The sequence below is a fragment of the Hyperolius riggenbachi genome, chromosome 9 (assembly GCF_040937935.1).
Source record: "Hyperolius riggenbachi isolate aHypRig1 chromosome 9, aHypRig1.pri, whole genome shotgun sequence".
Classification (NCBI taxonomy): domain Eukaryota; kingdom Metazoa; phylum Chordata; class Amphibia; order Anura; family Hyperoliidae; genus Hyperolius; species Hyperolius riggenbachi.
In genome coordinates this window covers 287,683,639-287,702,061 of record NC_090654.1, presented here as the reverse complement: position 1 = coordinate 287,702,061, position 18,423 = coordinate 287,683,639, and the positions used below count along the sequence as shown (strand labels likewise).

The window sequence follows — 18,423 nt, the reverse complement described above, 5'->3', positions numbered from 1 at the left end:
TAGGGTATTGCCTACCAATTCTGAGGTTGACCAGTGAGTTTTTGGAGTCCGAGAAGACCAGGGCAGATTCGTCAAGGGGAACGGGGTAAGTGACTGCTCCACCCCAACCCATTGTTTGATGTGGCCATGCCTATGCCAATCCAGCAACCTGGTCAGAACTGCGGCTTGATAATACTTTTGAACGTCAGGGACAGCCAGTCCTCCTGCGGATTTGGGTCTGAATAAGACATTTCTATTTATCCTGGGTGGCTTCCCCTTCCAGATGTAGCTGTTAAATGTCCTCTGCACTTTTCTCAAAAATGCTGTGGGTATAGAAATAGGGAGTGTTTGAAATAGATATAATAGCCTAGGCATAACGTTCATTTTTATGATCGCTATCCTACCCATCCAGGAAAATTGTGGTCGATCCCATTTTTTCAGGTCGGCAGTGAGAGTATCTAACAAGGGTGGGAAATTTTTGCTGAATAAATCTGCTGGTCTCGGGGTAATTTTAGTGCCCAGGTAGCTGATATGGTCTTTACTCCATTTAAAGGGGAGAGACGTGTTCAGTGAGGTCTGAATGTCATTTGGTAAGGAGATATTAAGCGCCTCACATTTATCTAGATTAATTTTAAAGAGTGACAGATTGCTGAAGGTATTGAATTCTGATAACAGATTGGGTAGCGTGATCACTGGATTAGAGATATAGAATAGCAGATCATCCGCATAGGCAGCAATTTTATGATTCTGACCGTTAATGGAGAAACCAGAGATATCCCCATTCTTACGAATTTTACACAGGAAAGGCTCCAGGGCCAGGGCAAAAATAAGCGGTGAAAAGGGGCATCCCTGCCTCGTTCCATTTGAAATTTGTAGGGTCTCCGATAAAATCCCATTAGCCCTTACACGTGCCGTAGGGCGGGAGTAAAGTGCTCGAATTCCCTTTGTCATTTTTCCGCCTAACCCGATGTGACCCAGCACCTCAAACATCCACGTCCAGTCGACCCGGTCAAACGCCTTTTCAGCGTCGGTCGATAATAGCATCAATGGGGTGTTGCCCGACCGGGCCGACTGGACAATATTCAGTGTTTTAATAGTATTATCTCTTCCCTCTCGCTTTGGGATAAATCCCACTTGGTCCCAGTGCACTAAGTGGCCCATCCACTCTGCCATTCTGTTAGCGAGGATTTTTGAGAAAATTTTTAAATCTAGGTTTAGCAGAGAGATGGGCCTGTAGCTTGCACAAGCTGCTGGGTCCTTTCCTTGTTTGTGTATCACGGATATGTGAGACTCAAGCGTCTGAGTCGGGAAGGACTCGCTCTTATCTGGATCTAATATGTTGTTGAAGGCAGTGCACATATGGGGAATCAGAAGATGGCTAAACCTCTTGTAATATTCAATTGGTAGGCCGTCTGGCCCCGGAGCCTTGCCCGTTTTAATCTGAGTAATTACCTGTGCAATTTCTAGTGGGGAAATATCTTCCTCTAAGGCCTGTACCATCTCAGGTTGTAACTGAGGCATGCCAGCTTCCCTTATATAGTCCCTCATGGCCTTTACAAGAGTCGTCTTACGGTTGTCTGCCTGACCTGGTAGCAGGTTATAAAGTTTATGATAAAACCGTTTGAAGGTATTGGCAATGGACTCACTACGTATATGTTTTTGGTTCTGTGAGTCCACTACTTGGGGAATATAATTCCGTTGTTGCTGCTGCCTTAAGGCCCGGGCCAATAGCTTCCCTGGTTTATTTCCCGACATGTAAAACGCAGATTTACATCGGAAGGCTGCCTTTAACGTTTTATCTCTCATTATAGTTCTTATTCCCTCTCTAGCCTTCTGCAGTTGTTCCAATATCTGTGGGTCCTTCGAGCGCTTATGGCTTCGTTCCAATTCTTGGGTTCTCTGCAATAATTCAGTGAGATCTTTCTCTTTCTCTCTCTTTAATCTCGAGCCCAATTGTATTAGGAAGCCCCTCAAAACACATTTGTGTGCCTCCCAGACTGTGGTAGCTGGCACCTCTTCCGTAACATTCAGCTGGAAATATGATTCAATTTCTGCCTCTATTTTATGTGCATTATCTTTGTCAGAGAGCATTGAGGAATTAAGTCTCCAGCTGAATGGCATGTTTGTTTTAGGTGTACAGTTGAGATCCAGTATCACTGGAGCGTGGTCAGAATAAGAGATTATACCAATGTCTGCTTTGAGAGTTTCTGATAAGAGGTTATGTGATATCAGGATAACATCTATTCTGGAGTAAGAGTTGTGTACCCCAGAATAGAATGTGTAGTCTTTGGTAGTTGGGTTGAGCAATCTCCAGACATCTACTAGCTGCCTTTCCTGAAATGCCTTCTTAATCTTATTTATTTTGGAGAAGGACAAATATGATTTACTTTGGGAAGAATCCAATTCAGGATTTAGTGTGACATTTAGGTCTCCCCCAATTACAACGCTGCCTTCAGCAAATGTATCTAACGTGTCAAGAAAGTGCACTAAGAAGGGCGTTTGTTCAAGGTTTGGAGCATAAATAGAGCAGATTGTGTACTTACGTCCCAACAAAAAGCCTTTGATCATAACGAATCTGCCCCGGTCGTCCTTTAGCACCTCTACATTTTCTAATGGTAGGTTGTTGCTTAACAGGATGGCCACTCCTTTTGTTTTTGAGTCGGGTGAGTTGCTCGTGTAAATATGTGGGAAACGTTTATTAGTTATACGTGGTATGTCCTCACCTCTGAAGTGTGTCTCCTGTAACAGAATTACCGTAGCCCTCTGTTTCCACGCATCACTTAATAGAGCAGTCCTCTTTTCTGGTAAATTTAACCCCCTGGTGTTTATAGATAGAACTTTTATTTGTGCCATCTGATCAACCATTCAGTGGCACCTATAACTGGAATACACTTGGACCCATAGTATAACTTTAACTCAAACTTTTGAACAACAGTACAAACAATAAACGTAGTACGTAAAATTTTACAAATCTTAGATTGTAGCACAATAGTGCAAAGTGATAAAACATAAGCTTTCATAGTCACAAGGACTGACCTATGTGGGGAAGAAGGAACCATTAAGGGCCAAACTCTCTTCCGAGCCCTCCCTCCCCGCTCCATTGATATTATAAGGTTTTCATGTTCTCACCCTATCCCAGTATCCCCATCTTTGTGAATCAGTTTGGCGGTATGTTAAAGATAGCATGAGTCTAGGGCCGCAATTCCCTCCCCCCTGATCTCACCCCTTCCCTATAGCTCATTTTTCCAGAGGTATTCCCCTGTATGGGTTTCCCTCTTGGTTATCATCCCCTGGCGGCCCATTCCCGTGTATGCTGTCATAGGCCCACTGGGGTTTGTATGATAAAACTTACAATGCATGTCAACTCTACTGCACGCTCTGGCTCATCAAAGGACACGAGGGGCGCTAGTCTCTTGTCCCCGTTTGTATATTGTAGTGGAATCAGTCCAAGAGTTATGGCCGGGATCGGGTACATTATACAAAGCCCCTAATTTAAGAGCTTACAGCCGCCCACCAGACAAGCTAGGTGCTGTATAATTGTAACTATAGACGTAGGGAGACCGCATTGTAAACTACACTTCTCGTGTCCCCATATCCTCCAGACGGCCAGAGCGCACAGCAGAAGACCACGTTGTTAACCTTATTTATATAAGTATGGTCTAGTTGCATACAAACAGCAAGTCGGTATAAGCTTGATAAGTAGCTAAGTTCAGCAAGCTGAGAACCCTTAAATTTTCATGCAAACTAATGGCTAGATGTGAACCATCCAAAACAGGCACCGGTTCCTAGGTTGCGCTGCGTGATAATTGTTTGTGGCTGTTTCCGTCGTGAATACGGGTCCCATTCGTGCTCCGCCACTAATGCTGTATTAGCTACCAAGGGACACAATGCCATTACATGGTTCTTATTGCTCCTCCGTGGACCTTAGAACATCCAAGTTAGTAACGAGGAAAAGCGGGAAATCCCTAGCCCACCCCACCTATGCTGGAGCCCTGTGTGCCCGTAAGTGCGCTATATCATGTGGAATTTGTGTTCTAGTGCTAACATTAGTGTATCTTTGTCGTTTCTAAATGTTCAGGTTGGTAGAAGTTCCTATGCGCATAGGTAAGCCATTCGCCTATTCATTACCCCGTGCAGGGTCGGGTCGCTCAGATTCAGGCCTACGCTGGCGCCTCTGCAGCATGCAGCCAAGGGGCTGAATGTCAATCCTGTAGGTGTGGGGAGGTATAAGGCCCCCGTCGTGTCGGCAACTCTAAACCAAAGTAATAAAGATAGACTTATCTGGTATCCGATGGGGATATGGGTGATCTGAAATATTTTTACATTTCCTCACGCGATTTTCTCCGATTCTGCTTCTGTTTTTTCGGCCGTTGCGGAAGGCCTATAGCCAGCTGCTCAGGGATCCATTCCGGTACTTCCACTTCAGGGAGGTCTAGGGACTGGAACAGGTCCGGCAGTTCAGCCGGGTTTTTCAGAGTGAAGGACTTATCTCCCTTTGTAATGATTACCTGGAAGGGGAATCCCCAGCGGTAGGAGGCCTCGTTTTCATGTAGAATTTTCAGAAGTGGCTGTAGGGCCCTGCGCTGGGCTAGAGTGCTTGGAGCCAGGTCTTGGAAGAAGGTAAGTTGATGCCCCTCGTGATGTATTTCTACTCTATTTCTCGCTGCCTTCATTATACATTCCTTCACCCCGAAATAATGTAGCCTGCATATGACGTCCCGCGGTGGATCTCCCTCCTTAGGCATAGCTTTGAGGGAACGGTGGATTCTATCGATCTCCATCGCCTCTTCTGCTCTGTTACCCAGGAGACCATTGAAGATGGCGGTAACGGTAGTCAATAGTTGTTGTGAGGTCACAGACTCAGGCAGGCCCCTCAAGCGTATGTTATTACGCCTGCTCCGGTTCTGCATATCTTCTAGCCCCACTCTCAGGTGTGTGTTCAGTGTTTGTTGCTGGGAGTGTGCTGCCTGCAGTTTCGCCAGGTCTGCCTTTACAAGCGCCATGTCTGCCTCTAGAGCCACCAACCTGGTATCGTGTGTTGTTACCTCCGCTCTGAGTATCTGCAGGTCTGCTCTTGTGGCGGCTGTGATTCTTTCGGCGAGATCCGTTAAATCGCTTTTTGTAGGCAGGCTATGCAGATAGTCCCGGATTTCGTTTAGTGAGCGTGCTGTAGCTTCTTGCTGCGTAGCATCAGAGGCCTTCTCATTTGTGGCAGCCGTAGCATCAGCGTCGGCCATCTTTGATGGAGTCTTCTCCGTGGACCTGAGGTACTTTGTGACGGATTGCTGTACCGTGGAATCCTTTTTTGCTTCTCTTGCTTGTGTATTTCTCCTCTTGGAAGCAGTAGCCATACTCTGGTAGAATTTCGCCGAGGTATTCTAATGTTTTTAGGGTGTAAAGCGTTACAGAGCGGGGAGCTCAGCCTCAGCACGTCTTTACCCGCTCATGGCTGACTCCGCCCCTCCTAAATGTAGCTTTTTATCCAAGTTAGGCCCAGTGCACACCAAAAACCTCTAGCAGATCCACAAAACGCTAGAGGTTTTTGAAGCAGATTTTTAGGCCCGGTTTACACTACCGTTATTTTGCGAACCGCAGCCAGACCGCAAAGTCCGCAAACGGAACGGACGATTAAGGGTCCATTGTTAATCAATGGACCCGTGCACACTCGTCCGTTCCTCCGGATGCGGTCTGTGGTCCGGAATTTTCCAACCTGCTCCAATTTTCCGGACGGGTCCATCGGACCGGATCCGGACAAGAAATCCAGGACAACAGCAACTGAGGGGAAACGGAAGGGCGCAACACACTTCCTGTGGGGTTCTCTATGGTGCAGGCGGCCATGTGGATGTACCCAGCGCCGGACAGCCCCCAGCCTCTCCACAGCTACCCCAGAACACAGCGGAGGACAGGGAAGGACACGACCATCCAGACGCAGGGCCCCGCGAGAGGAGGAGGATGATGTCCGCACAGCAGGCTCTCCCCAAGAAGGACTCCAGCGCTTTTCCAGACCTTCCAGGCCCCTCTTTGAAAACGGAAACGGATCCAGAATGCATGAAGAACAGAAGAAGATCCAGACGAAAACTGAACGTCACCTGACCGGATCCTGATGGCCTCCTGATGGCGAACGGAAGTTCTCAGAACGGGCCGGACCGGAAGGGCCCCGTGCCACTGGTAAGTATTTGATCAAAACGCAAGTGTGAACCGGGCCTTAGCGCAATTCTAGCCAAGCGGTTTTCCCCCTGCAAGCGTTTTAAAAAACGCTCCAGAACCGCTCCGGTGTGCACCAGCCCTAAATATAAATTGTCCTTCCAAACAAAGACCTACATCGCCTGCAGCTAGTACAGAATGCCTCTGCAAGACTGTTATCAGGCCAACCCCGCCATTGCCACATAACACCAATCCTTCACTCACTACACAGGCTACCCATAAAATGGAGAATCCTTTTCAAAATTGACATGCTAACATTCACATCCCTGCACGACCTAGGCCCCGGATACCTGAAGGATTTGTTGCAACTTCATCACACCGCCCACAACCTCAGATCAGCAGGATCCAATAACTTGACAACCCCCAGAGTCCATCGAAAAACCTTTGGAGCCAGAGCTTTCTGTCATGCTGCCCCTACCCTGTGGAATGCCTTGCCAAACTTAATCAAGACAGCTCCAACCCTGGACATGTTTAACCACTTTGTCCTCCTTGACGTAGTTCTATGTCAAGGAGGACATGTGTGCTCCCGCGGCCGATCGCGCCCTTGGACGCGCGCTCCCGGCCGTGGATCGTTAGCCCAGGAATCAATGTATCGGGCTATGGTGCCCGATCACTGATTCCTCTCCCCCGCAGAAAAAGCGACAGCTTCTCTCGGAAGCTTCGCTGTTTCTGACTCCTATGTCCCTCTAAGCGTACATTGTACGCTTAGAGTGACGTCATGTAAACAAACTCAAGGTTGCCATCTTGTGGCCAAAAAGTAAAACTACATCTAGAAGTAAAAAAAAAATTAAAATACACATATATTTCCCCAAATCAAATACTATTTACATCCCACCCTCCCAAAAATACCCACATAAAATGTTTAATTAAAAAAAACCAACATTACAATAAAAAAAAACACATAAATATGTACCTAAGGGTCTAAACTTATCTATGTAAAGATGAAATATTTCTATATTTTTTTTTTTTATAAGCTTGTAAATAATGATGGATGCAAAACAGAAACAAATGCTCTTTTATTTCCAAATAAAATATTGTGCTAGGGACATAATTTAAACGGTGAAATAACCGGGACAAATGGGCAAATACAATAAGTGGGTTTTAATTATGGAGGCATGTATTATTTTAAAACTATAATGGGCGAAAACTGAGAAATAATAATTTTTTCAGTTTTTTTCTTTTTGTTAAAATGCATTTACAGTAAGGTAGCTCTTAGCAAAATGTACCACCCAAAGAAAGCCTAATTGGTGGCGGAATAAACAAGATATAGATCAGTTCATTGTGATAAGTAGTGATAAAGTTATAGGCTAATGAATGCGAGGTGAACATTGCTCGGATGCATAAAGTGAAAACGACCGAGGGCTTAAAGAGAATAAATCTCGCTTCAGAGCTCATAGTTAGCAGGGGCACGTGTGCCCCTGCTAAACTGCCGCTATCGCGCCGCTAAACGGGGGTCCCTTCACCCCCAAACCCACCCCCGCAAACGTTAGTCGTGGAATTGGTCGTTCCTGGAGGCAGGGCTAACGGCTGCAGCCCTGCCTCCAGTCGTGTCTATCAGCGGCGCATCCCCGCCTCTCCCCCGCCCCTCTCAGTGAAGGAAGACTGAGAGGGGCGGGGGAGAGGCGGAGATACGCGCTGACAGATGCGCGTGGGGCAGGGCTGCGGCGGTTAGCCCTGCCCCAACCAGGAAGAGATCCCCCGCTGCACCGAGGGGATTTGGGGGTGAAGGGACCCCCGTTAAGCCGCGGGATAGCGGCGGTTTAGCAGGGGCACACATGCCCATGCTATCTATGAGGTCTGAAGCGAGATTTACTCTCGCTTCAGACTCTTTAAGTGGTTAAATAAAAACTGAAAATCCATCTGTTTAGTCTGGCCTTTATCATCACATTACTTTTTCCCCTGTAACCATCACATTAGCTTATGCACTTTGGGCCCTACGGGAGAAAAGCACTTTACGAATGTTCTGTTCTGTTTGTTGTGTACAGATGTAATTTACACGGCAGACTGACTCACACAGGAATATATATAATTTTTTTTATCAAGTAAGTTTTTATTGAAATTTTAACAGGCGATACAAAGAAATAAGTAAAAGTAGCAATAATTTCAACAAACTTGCATTTGGGTAATATTCAGGTTGTACATCATAGATATCCCTTATAAGAGAGAAAGGTGAGATGCAGAAAAACCAGAAAGTGAGAATAGAACAAGTCAACGGATAAATAACTGGAAAAAAAAATGCCACAGGGGAAGATCAAGTCTGGACAAGTGGTCAACTCCTTCCGTGTTTCAGGCTCTTAAGGAGGGTGACCTTAATGGAGCCTGGACAAGGTCCTCCTGCACCCAAGTCTGAGACACCAAATTGCGCCCCTCCATCCCTCCCACCCCAGCCGTCACACACTGATTGCTATTACACTGAGGCCCCTCCCCCATCCCTCCCACCCCAGCTGTCACACACTGATTGCTATTACACTAAGAGGCCCCTCCCCCATCCCTCCCACCCCAGCCGTCACACACTGATTGCTATTAGAATAAGAGGCCCCTCCCCCATCCCTCCCACCCCAGCCGTCACACACTGATTGCTATTACACTAAGAAGCCCCTCCTCCATCCCTCCCACCCCAGCCGTCACACACTGATTGCTATTAGAATAAGAGGCCCCTCCCCCATCCCTCCCACCCCAGCCGTCACACACTGATTGCTATTACACTAAGAGGCCCCTCCCTCCATCCCTCTCCCACCCCAGCTGTCACACAATGATTGCTATTACACTAAGCGGCCCCTCCATCCCTCCCACCCCAGCCGTCACACACTGATTGCTATTACACTAAGAGGTCCCTCCCACCCCAGCCGTCACACACTGATTGCTATTACACTAAGAGGCCCCTCCCCATCCCTCCCACCCCAGCCGTCACATACTGATTGCTATTACACTAAGAGGTCCCTCCCACCCCAGCCGTCACACACTGATTGCTATTACACTAAGAGGCCCCTCCCCATCCCTCCCACCCCAGCCGTCACACACTGATTGCTATTAGACTAAGAGGCCCCTCCCCCATCCCTCTCCCACCCCAGCCGTCACACACTAATTGCTATTACACTAAGAGGCCCCTCCCCATCCCTCCCACCCCAGCCGTCACACACTGATTGCTATTACACTAAGAGGTCCCTCCCACCCCAGCCGTCACACACTGATTGCTATTACACTAAGAGGCCCCTCCCCATCCCTCCCACCCCAGCCGTCACATACTGATTGCTATTACACTAAGAGGTCCCTCCCACCCCAGCCGTCACACACTGATTGCTATTACACTAAAAGGCTCCTCCATCCCTCCCACCCCAGCCGTCACATACTGATTGCTATTACACTAAGAGGTTCCTCCCACCCCAGCCGTCACACACTGATTGCTATTACACTAAAAGGCTCCTCCATCCCTCCCACCCCAGCCGTCACACACTGATTGCTATTACACTAAAAGGCTCCTCCCATCCCTCCCACCCCAGCCGTCACACACTGATTGCTATTACACTAAGAGGCTCCTCCCCCATCCCTCCCACCCCAGCCATCACACACTGATTGCTATTACACTAAGAGGCTCCTCCCCCATCCCTCCCACCCCAGCCGTCACACACTGATTGCTATTACACTAAGAGGCCCCTCCATCCCTCCCACCCCAGCCGTCACACACTGATTGCTATTACACTAAGAGGCCCCTCCTCCATCCCTCCCACCCCAGCCGTCACACACTGATTGCTATTAGACTAAGAGGCACCCCAGGGCCCCCAACACCTTAATCTCTAGTTATCTGGCTTGCACTCACTGCCATGTATCCCCTTTTATTATTTCCCAATACTTCAAACACAATAGGGGAATGATAGCTGAGTGAGTTGTGCACCCCTCCTACACTGTGCCCTGAGGCTGGAGCCTTTCTCGTCTCTGCCTCGTCCCAGCCCTGCGCCCCCTTCTACACTGCGCCCCAAGGCTGGAGCCTCTCTCGCCTCTGCCTCGGCCCCGCCCTGCGCCCCCTCCTACACTGCGCCCTGAGGCTGGAGCCTCTCTCGTCTCTGCCTCGGACCTGCGCCCCCTCCTACACTGCGTCCTGAGGCTGGAGCTTCTCTCGGCCCTGCCCTGTGCCCCCTCCTACACTGTGCCCTGAGGCTGAAGCCTCTCTTGCCTCTGCCTCGGCCTGGCCCTGCCTTTGGGGAGTAAGGAGTAGAACTGACAACAAAAGAAAGAACTAATGAATATATTTTTATCCTCCACACCCCTCACCTCTTCTGTATATTTCTACTTTTGCACCTGTCTTTTGGACTTGAGTTCAGTAATGTTAATGCTATAAATACGCCTCTATTTATGTCTTTGTAGAGCACACTATGATATTTCCCTCACTTCGGAGGACTTGGATGATGTCTCAGTCCGTAAGAAGAATCCGATGCCTGGAGGGATCAACACAAAAGACCCAGAGAGGTGACTCTACCTTTGCTTTTAAAGAAAAAGTTAGCAATTTTATTAAATGTTGATGTTTGTATGTTCTCTCCGTGTCAGCGTAGGTTGCCTCCACCCACATCCCAAAGACATACAGATTAATTGCCTCCCCCCCCTAAAACTGGCCCTAGACTACGATGAACACATGACTATAGTAGGGATCAGATTGTGAGCTCCTCTGAGGACAGTCAGTGACATGACTATATGCTCTGTAATGTGCAGCAGGAGATGTCAGTGCTATATAAATACATAATAATAATATACATACATAATAATAATATGTTAGGACATTAGACTATGACTATGGTAGGATTAGATTGTGAGCTCCTCTGAGGACAGTCAGTGACATGACTATGTACTCTGTAAAGTGCTGCAGAAGATGTCAGTGCTATATAAATACATAATAACAATATGGTAGGACATTAGACTATGACTATGGTAGGATTAGATTGTGAGCTCCTCTGAGGACAGTCAGTGACATGACTATGTACTCTGTAATGTGCTGCAGAAGATGTCAGTGCTATATAAACACATAATAATAATAAGGTAGGACATTAGACTATGACTATGGTAGGATTAGATTGTGAGGTGCTCTGAGGGCAGTCAGTGACATGACTATGTACTCTGTACAGTGCTGCAGAAGATGTCAGTGCTATATAAATACATAATAATAATATGGAAGGACGTTAGACTATGTCTGTGGTAGGATTAGATTGTGAGCTCCTCTGAGGACTGTCAGTGACTGATTGTTCGCATGAACTTATCAGCAACCACTTGTCCAGCAAATTAAGTGACACAAAAGGCAGAGAACCTTCCAGTTAATCTAACATAGCCATCGTTTTCACACATTTTAGAATGTGATTACCCAGCAAGCTCAGGGTGAACCACAACTCCCAGGAGTGTGTGAGGGGCTACAAAGGACCAAAAAGCACCCTTACTAAAATATTAAGCAAAACAGAAGTTTGCTTTATTAAAACAGAAAGTATTTGTGATAATTCAGGTTGGCGTGAGCTTTGTCTCCCACAATGCATCACTGCTGAATATATGCAAATTAACTATTGTTGGCCCTGGAAGCTAGCCACACCTCCAGAACCGCTGGAATGCAATGATGTGTCAGCTTGTTATTTGTACAGAGCCACAATAATCCAACATGCATACAGACTGGTTGATCCTCATCAGTGCATGGCATGGATAAATGTGGCTCTATGGGGTAGGGCGTGAAGCACCCAGAGTTACAGATTACCCAGCATGCTCATGGTGAACCAGATCGTTGGGTTTGCTTAGTGTTTTAGTAAGGAGGCTTTTCGGTCCATTGTAACCCCTTATACACTCCTAGGAGTTCTGGGTCACCATGAGCATGCTGGGTAGTCTGTAACTCTGGGTGCTTCAAGTCCTGCCCCATAGAGCCACATTATTCCATGCCATGCACTGATGAGGATCAAACAATCCGAAACAGTCTGAATGCATGTTGGATTATTGTGGCTCTGTACAAATAACAAGCTGACACATCATTGCATTCCAGCGGTTCTGGAGGAGTGGCTAACTTCCAGGGACAACAAAGGATGATTTGCATATTCAACAGTGATGCACTGGAAGACATCTCGGAACTTGCTCTAGCCTGAATTATCACAAATACCTTCCGTTTTGCATTGTAGAGTGTGGTTGTGGACAATGTTTGGTGTGTCCATCATCAGGTTACAGCAGTTTACATGTTAATACGCCGCAGGTTTGGCTACAGAAGAAGCAGGCTGCCTGTCAGAGACACTGACAATGGATGTGACCAGACTCCGCCCTCCTCCAGGGATGGATGTGACCAGACTCCGCCCTCCTCCAGGGATGGATGTGACCAGACTCCGCCCTCCTCCAGGGATGGATGTGACCAGACTCCGCCCTCCTCCAGGGATGGATGTGACCAGACTCCGCCCTCCTCCAGGGATGGATGTGACCAGACTCCGCCCTCCTCCAGGTAAATCACATGATGATAATAGCCCAGGTACACTACCCAGGCTCACCCCTAGACCCCGTACTTTGTATATGTTCTATGGTGTCACTGAAGCCTGCTACACACATGCAATATTGATTGGCCAATGACTGGCCGCTTTCACTACCTCCATGTATTAGGATGGCCAACAGATTTGAAATACTATGAATAGAATTTGCAGGCAAGCTGTAATATTATATGGAAGTGGTAAGATTGGCCAATGGATGTGTGTAGCAAAGACCACTATTGTGAAAAATTGTAAAATTTAAAATATGTGTAAATCTATACAAATAAGAAGTAAGCTTTTCCTGAGTAAGATTAGCCATACATTACTTTTCTCCTATGTTGGTGTCATTTACAGTAGGTAGTAGAAATCTGACAGAGCCGACAGGTTTTAGACTAGTCCATCTCTTCATAGGGGATTCTCAGCATGGCTTTAATTCTTTATAAAGACATTCCCTGAAAAGGATTTATACAAAGATGCTGCCCAGCCTCCCTGATCGCTGCACACTTTTTCGACAGTTGGATGGAGCAACTGCCATTCACTAAGTGCTTTTGAAAATAAACAAAACCCTGAAAACCCCCCCCCCCATGAGAGTATGGGCTAATCCAAAACCTGTCGGTTCTTTCAGATTTCTATTAACTAGTGTAACTGACAGCAACATAGGAGAAAAGTAATTTATGGCTCATTTTATTCTGAAAGAAACGTACTTCTTATTTGTATGTGTTTATATGTATTTTAAATTTTAGGATTTTCGCGATAGTGGTGCTTTAAGGCATGTCTGAGCCCGAGACCATCAGAGATTGCAAGTGATCCGGCAAAACTGGACATAATGTAAAGTGTACCTGAGACAGTATGTCGTGTATAATTCATACTTACCTGGAACTTCCTCTAGCCCCATGTGGACCGCAGGCGCCCTCGTCGTCCTTCCTGGCTGCTCCCATGTCCTGTTTTCCGGTCAATAAAACTGGCTAGTCACAGCGCAGTGGAGCACAGCTGGCCAATTTGTCTGAGCAGAGAACAGGACAGTGGAGCGGCCGGAGAGGGAGCCAGAGGAAGCCCCAGGTAAGTATAAATTATGCATTGCATACTGTCTCGGGTTTCCTTTGACCTCCTTAGCGGTAACCCCGAGCCTGGCTCATGGTAGCTGCCGGGAGGTTAATGCAGAGCATAGCGTGCAGCGGGCTTTCTGGAGGCTGTGAGGGAGGACCGCGCGCACACAGCCCCTCCCCCAGAAGTCCACACCTTCCATAAACCTCCCTTAGGGGTAGGTTTGCTTCAGGGCCAGTTCTAGTCTTTTTGCTGCCTGAGGCAAACTTGTAAGGATGAAGCCCCCTGCCCCCCTCCAATTTAGAATGAATGCACAGAACCTGACAATTCGCTCTGCTTCCTTTTAATGTTCTCACATGACATGCTGCAGCTCAGCCCTATAGCTCACTGGCTGGCTGTGAGTCTGTGACAAACACACCGCTCACCCTCAGCCACTCCATTCCTCCTCAGTCAGGGCAGCAGTGCCACCTCCTCCCTTCTGCTGTGCAAGTCACATGAAGCACTGCTGCTGTCCTGCCCCCCCCCCCCCCCTCCTCACTCACTGTCAGACTCCTCACACAGCACAACAAGCTGCTTTTCCCCAATGATGCTCTCCTGCCTCCCCCTCCTCACTCACTGTCATACTCCTCACACAGCACAACAAGCTGCATTTCCCCAATGCTGCTCTCCTGCCTCCCCCCTTCTCACTCACTGTCAGACTCCTCACACAGCACAACAAGCTGCTTTTCCCCAATAATGTTCTCCTGCCTCCCACCTCCTCACTCACTGTCAGACTCCTCACACAGCACAACAAGCTGCTTTGCCCAAATGCTGCTCTCCTGCCTCCCCCCTCCTCACTCACTGTCAGGCTCCTCACACAGCACAACAAGCTGCTTTTCCCCAATGCTGCTCTCCTGCCTCCCCCCTCCTCACTCACTGTCATACTCCTCACACAGCACAACAAGCTGCTTTTCCCCAATGCTGCTCTCCTGCCTCTCCCCTCCTCACTCACTGTCAGACTCCTCACACAGCACAACAAGCTGTTTTTCCCCAATGATGCTCTCCTGCCTTCTCCCTTACTCACTGTCAGACTCCTCACACAGCACAACAAGCTGCTTTTCTCCAATGCTGCTCTCCTGCCTCCCCCTCCTCACTCACTGTCAGACTCCTCACACAGAACAAGCAGCTGCTTTTCCCCAATAATGCTCTCTTGCCTCCCCCCTCCTCACTCACTGTCAGACTCCTCACACAGCACAACATGCTGCTTTTCCCCAATGATGCTCTCCTGCCTCCTCCCTCACTGTCATCCTCATCCTCACACAGCACAACAAGCTGCTTTTCCCAAATGCTGCTCTCCTGCCTCCCCCTCCTCACTCACTGTCAGACTCCTCACACAGCACAACAAGCTGCTTTTCCCCAATGCTGCTCTACTGCCTCCCCCCTCCTCACTCACTGTCAGACTCCTCACACAGCACAACAAGCTGATTTTCCCCAATGATGCTCTCCTGCCTCCTCCCTCCTCACTCACTGTCAGACTCCTCACACAGCACAACAAGCAGCTTTTCCCCAATGCTGCTCTCCTGCCTCTGCCCTCCTCTCACTGTCAGACTCCTCACACAGCACAACAAGCTGCTTTTCCCAAATGCTGCTCTCCTGCCTCCCCCTCCTCGCTCACTGTCAGACGCCTCACACAGCCCAACAAGCTGCTTTTCCCCAATGCTGCTCTCCTGCCTCCCCCCTCCTCACTCACTGTCAGACTCCTCACACAGCACAACAAGCTGCTTTTCCCCAATGATGCTCTCCTGCCTCCTCCCTCCTCACTCACTGTCATCCTCATCCTCACACAGCACAACAAGCTGCTTTTCCCCAGCGATGCTCTCCTGCCTCCCCCTCCTCACTCACTGTCAGACTCCTCACACAGCACACCAAGCTGCTTTTCCCCAATGATGCTCTCCTGCCTCCCCCCTCCTCACTCACTGTCAGACTCCTCACACAGCACAACAAGCTGCTTTTCTCCAATGCTGCTCTCCTGCCTCCCCCTCCTCACTCGCTGTCAGACTCCTCACACAGAACAAGCAGCTGCTTTTTCCCAATGATGCTCTCCTGCCTCCCCCCTCCTCACTCACTGTCAGACTCCTCACACAGCACAACATGCTGCTTTTCCCCAATGATGCTCTCCTGCCTCCTCCCTCACTGTCATCCTCATCCTCACACAGCACAACAAGCTGCTTTTCCCCAATGCTGCTCTCCTGCCTCCCCCCTCCTCACTCACTGTCAGACTCCTCACACAGCACAACAAGCTGCTTTTCCCCAATGCTGCTCTCCTGCCTCCCCCCTCCTCACTCACTGTCAGACTCCTCACACAGCACAACATGCTGCTTTTCCCTAATGATGCTCTCCTGCCTCCTCCCTCACTGTCATCCTCATCCTCACACAGCACAACAAGCTGCTTTTCCCCAATGGTGCTCTCCTGCCTCTCCCGCCTCACTCACTGTCAGACTCCTCACACAGCACAACAAGCTGCTTTTCCCCAATGCTGCTCTCCTGCCTCCCCCCTCCTCACTCACTGTCAGACTCCTCACACAGCACAACATGCTGCTTTTCCCCAATGATGCTCTCCTGCCTCCTCCCTCACTGTCATCCTCACACAGCACAACAAGCTGCTTTTCCCCAATGCTGCTCTCCTGCCTCTCCCTCCTCACTCACTGTCAGACTCCTCACACAGCACAACAAGCTGCTTTTCCCCAATGATGCTCTCCTGCCTCCCCCTCCTCACTTACTTTTAGACTCCTCACACAGCACAACAAGCTGCTTTTCCCTAATGATGCTCTCCTCCCTCCCCCTCCTCACTCACTGTCAGAGTCCTTACACAGCACAACAAGCAGCTTTTCCCCAATGATGCTCTCCTCCCTCTCCCTCCTCACTCATTGCCAGACTCCTCACACAGCACAACAAGCTGCTTTTCCCCAATGATGCTCTCCTCCCTCTCCCCTCCTCACTTACTCTCAGACTTCTCACACAGCACAACAAGCTGCTTTTCCCCAATGATGCTCTCCTCCCTCCCCCCTCCTCACTTACTCTCAGACTCCTCACACAGCACAACAAGCAGCTTTTCCCTAGTGCTCACCTTTTTCACTTCGCTCTCCTCTCATTTCTCCTCCTACTTTGCCTGCATGCTGTGTGAGTGTAAACACAGTACCAACATGCTGCCCCTGTAATGCCTGCGCCTGATGCAAATGTTTCATCTTGCTTCATGAAAGAACCGGCCCTGGTTTGATTTATATATTGTAATTGATTTGGCAGAACATTAAAGCTTCCCTATGTTATTGTGCAGGGATGACGGCTCTACCCAGGGAACACTTTCACCAGGCCAGGCAGAGGATTCGGACGCTAAGAGTCCCGGAAGACAGACAATACACGTAATATCCAGGTAAGATCTGTCACTTTCTTCTCTGATACATCACAGTGTAACGCTGGTCACGGAATATGGGACAGTGCTGGGACCTTCTATTATTTGGTCATGAGGGGGAAAAGTGCAATGCTGCTCTCCTGCCTCCCCCCTCCTCACTCACTGTCAGACTCCTCACACAGCACAACAAGCTGCTTTTCCCCAATGATGCTCTCCTGCCTCCTCCCTCCTCACTCACTGTCATCCTCATCCTCACACAGCACAACAAGCTGCTTTTCCCCAGCGATGCTCTCCTGCCTCCCCCTCCTCACTCACTGTCAGACTCCTCACACAGCACAACAAGCTGCTTTTCCCCAATGATGCTCTCCTGCCTTCTCCCTTACTCACTGTCAGACTCCTCACACAGCACAACAAGCTGCTTTTCCCCAATGCTGCTCTCCTGCCTCCCCCCTCCTCACTCCTTGTCAGACTCCTCACACAGCACAAGAAGCTGCTTTTCTCCAATGCTGCTCTCCTGCCTCCCCCTCCTCACTCACTGTCAGACTCCTCACACAGAACAAGCAGCTGCTTTTCCCCAATGCTGCTCTCCTGCCTCTCCCTCCTCACTCACTGTCAGACTCCTCACACAGCACAACATGCTGCTTTTCCCCAATGATGCTCTCCTGCCTACTCCCTCACTGTCATCCTCATCCTCACACAGCACAACAAGCTGCTTTTCCCAAATGCTGCTCTCCTGCCTCTCCCGCCTCACTCACTGTCAGACTCCTCACACAGCACAACAAGCTGCTTTTCCCCAATGCTGCTCTACTGCCTCCCCCCTCCTCACTCACTGTCAGACTCCTCACACAGCACAACATGCTGCTTTTGCCCAATGATGCTCTCCTGCCTCCTCCCTCACTGTCATCCTCACACAGCACAACAAGCTGCTTTTCCCCAATGCTGCTCTCCTGCCTCTCCCTCCTCACTCACTGTCAGACTCCTCACACAGCACAACAAGCTGCTTTTCCCCAATGCTGCTCTCCTGCCTCCCCCCTCCTCACTCACTGTCAGACTCCTCACACAGCACAACAAGCTGCTTTTCCCCAATGATGCTCTCCTGCCTCCTCCCTCCTCACTCACTGTCATCCTCATCCTCACACAGCACAACAAGCTGCTTTTCCCCAGCGATGCTCTCCTGCCTCCCCCTCCTCACTCACTGTCAGACTCCTCACACAGCACAACAAGCTGCTTTTCCCCAATGATGCTCTCCTGCCTTCTCCCTTACTCACTGTCAGACTCCTCACACAGCACAACAAGCTGCTTTTCCCCAATGCTGCTCTCCTGCCTCCCCCCTCCTCA

General features: G+C 49.0%; 1 protein-coding gene across 13 annotated transcripts in view; it reads left to right on the top strand.

Annotated features, from left to right (window-relative positions):
* Positions 1-18,423, top strand: part of SYNE3 (spectrin repeat containing nuclear envelope family member 3) — a 166,204-nt gene that overhangs the window by 113,302 nt on the left and 34,479 nt on the right. For all 13 annotated transcript variants that reach the window (XM_068254741.1, XM_068254748.1, XM_068254745.1 and 10 more), the window contains exons 17-19: positions 10,546-10,647; positions 12,392-12,631; positions 17,011-17,106. In XM_068254741.1, the coding sequence (XP_068110842.1) occupies positions 10,546-10,647; positions 12,392-12,631; positions 17,011-17,106 (438 nt within the window). The remainder of the gene's footprint in view (positions 1-10,545; positions 10,648-12,391; positions 12,632-17,010; positions 17,107-18,423) is intronic.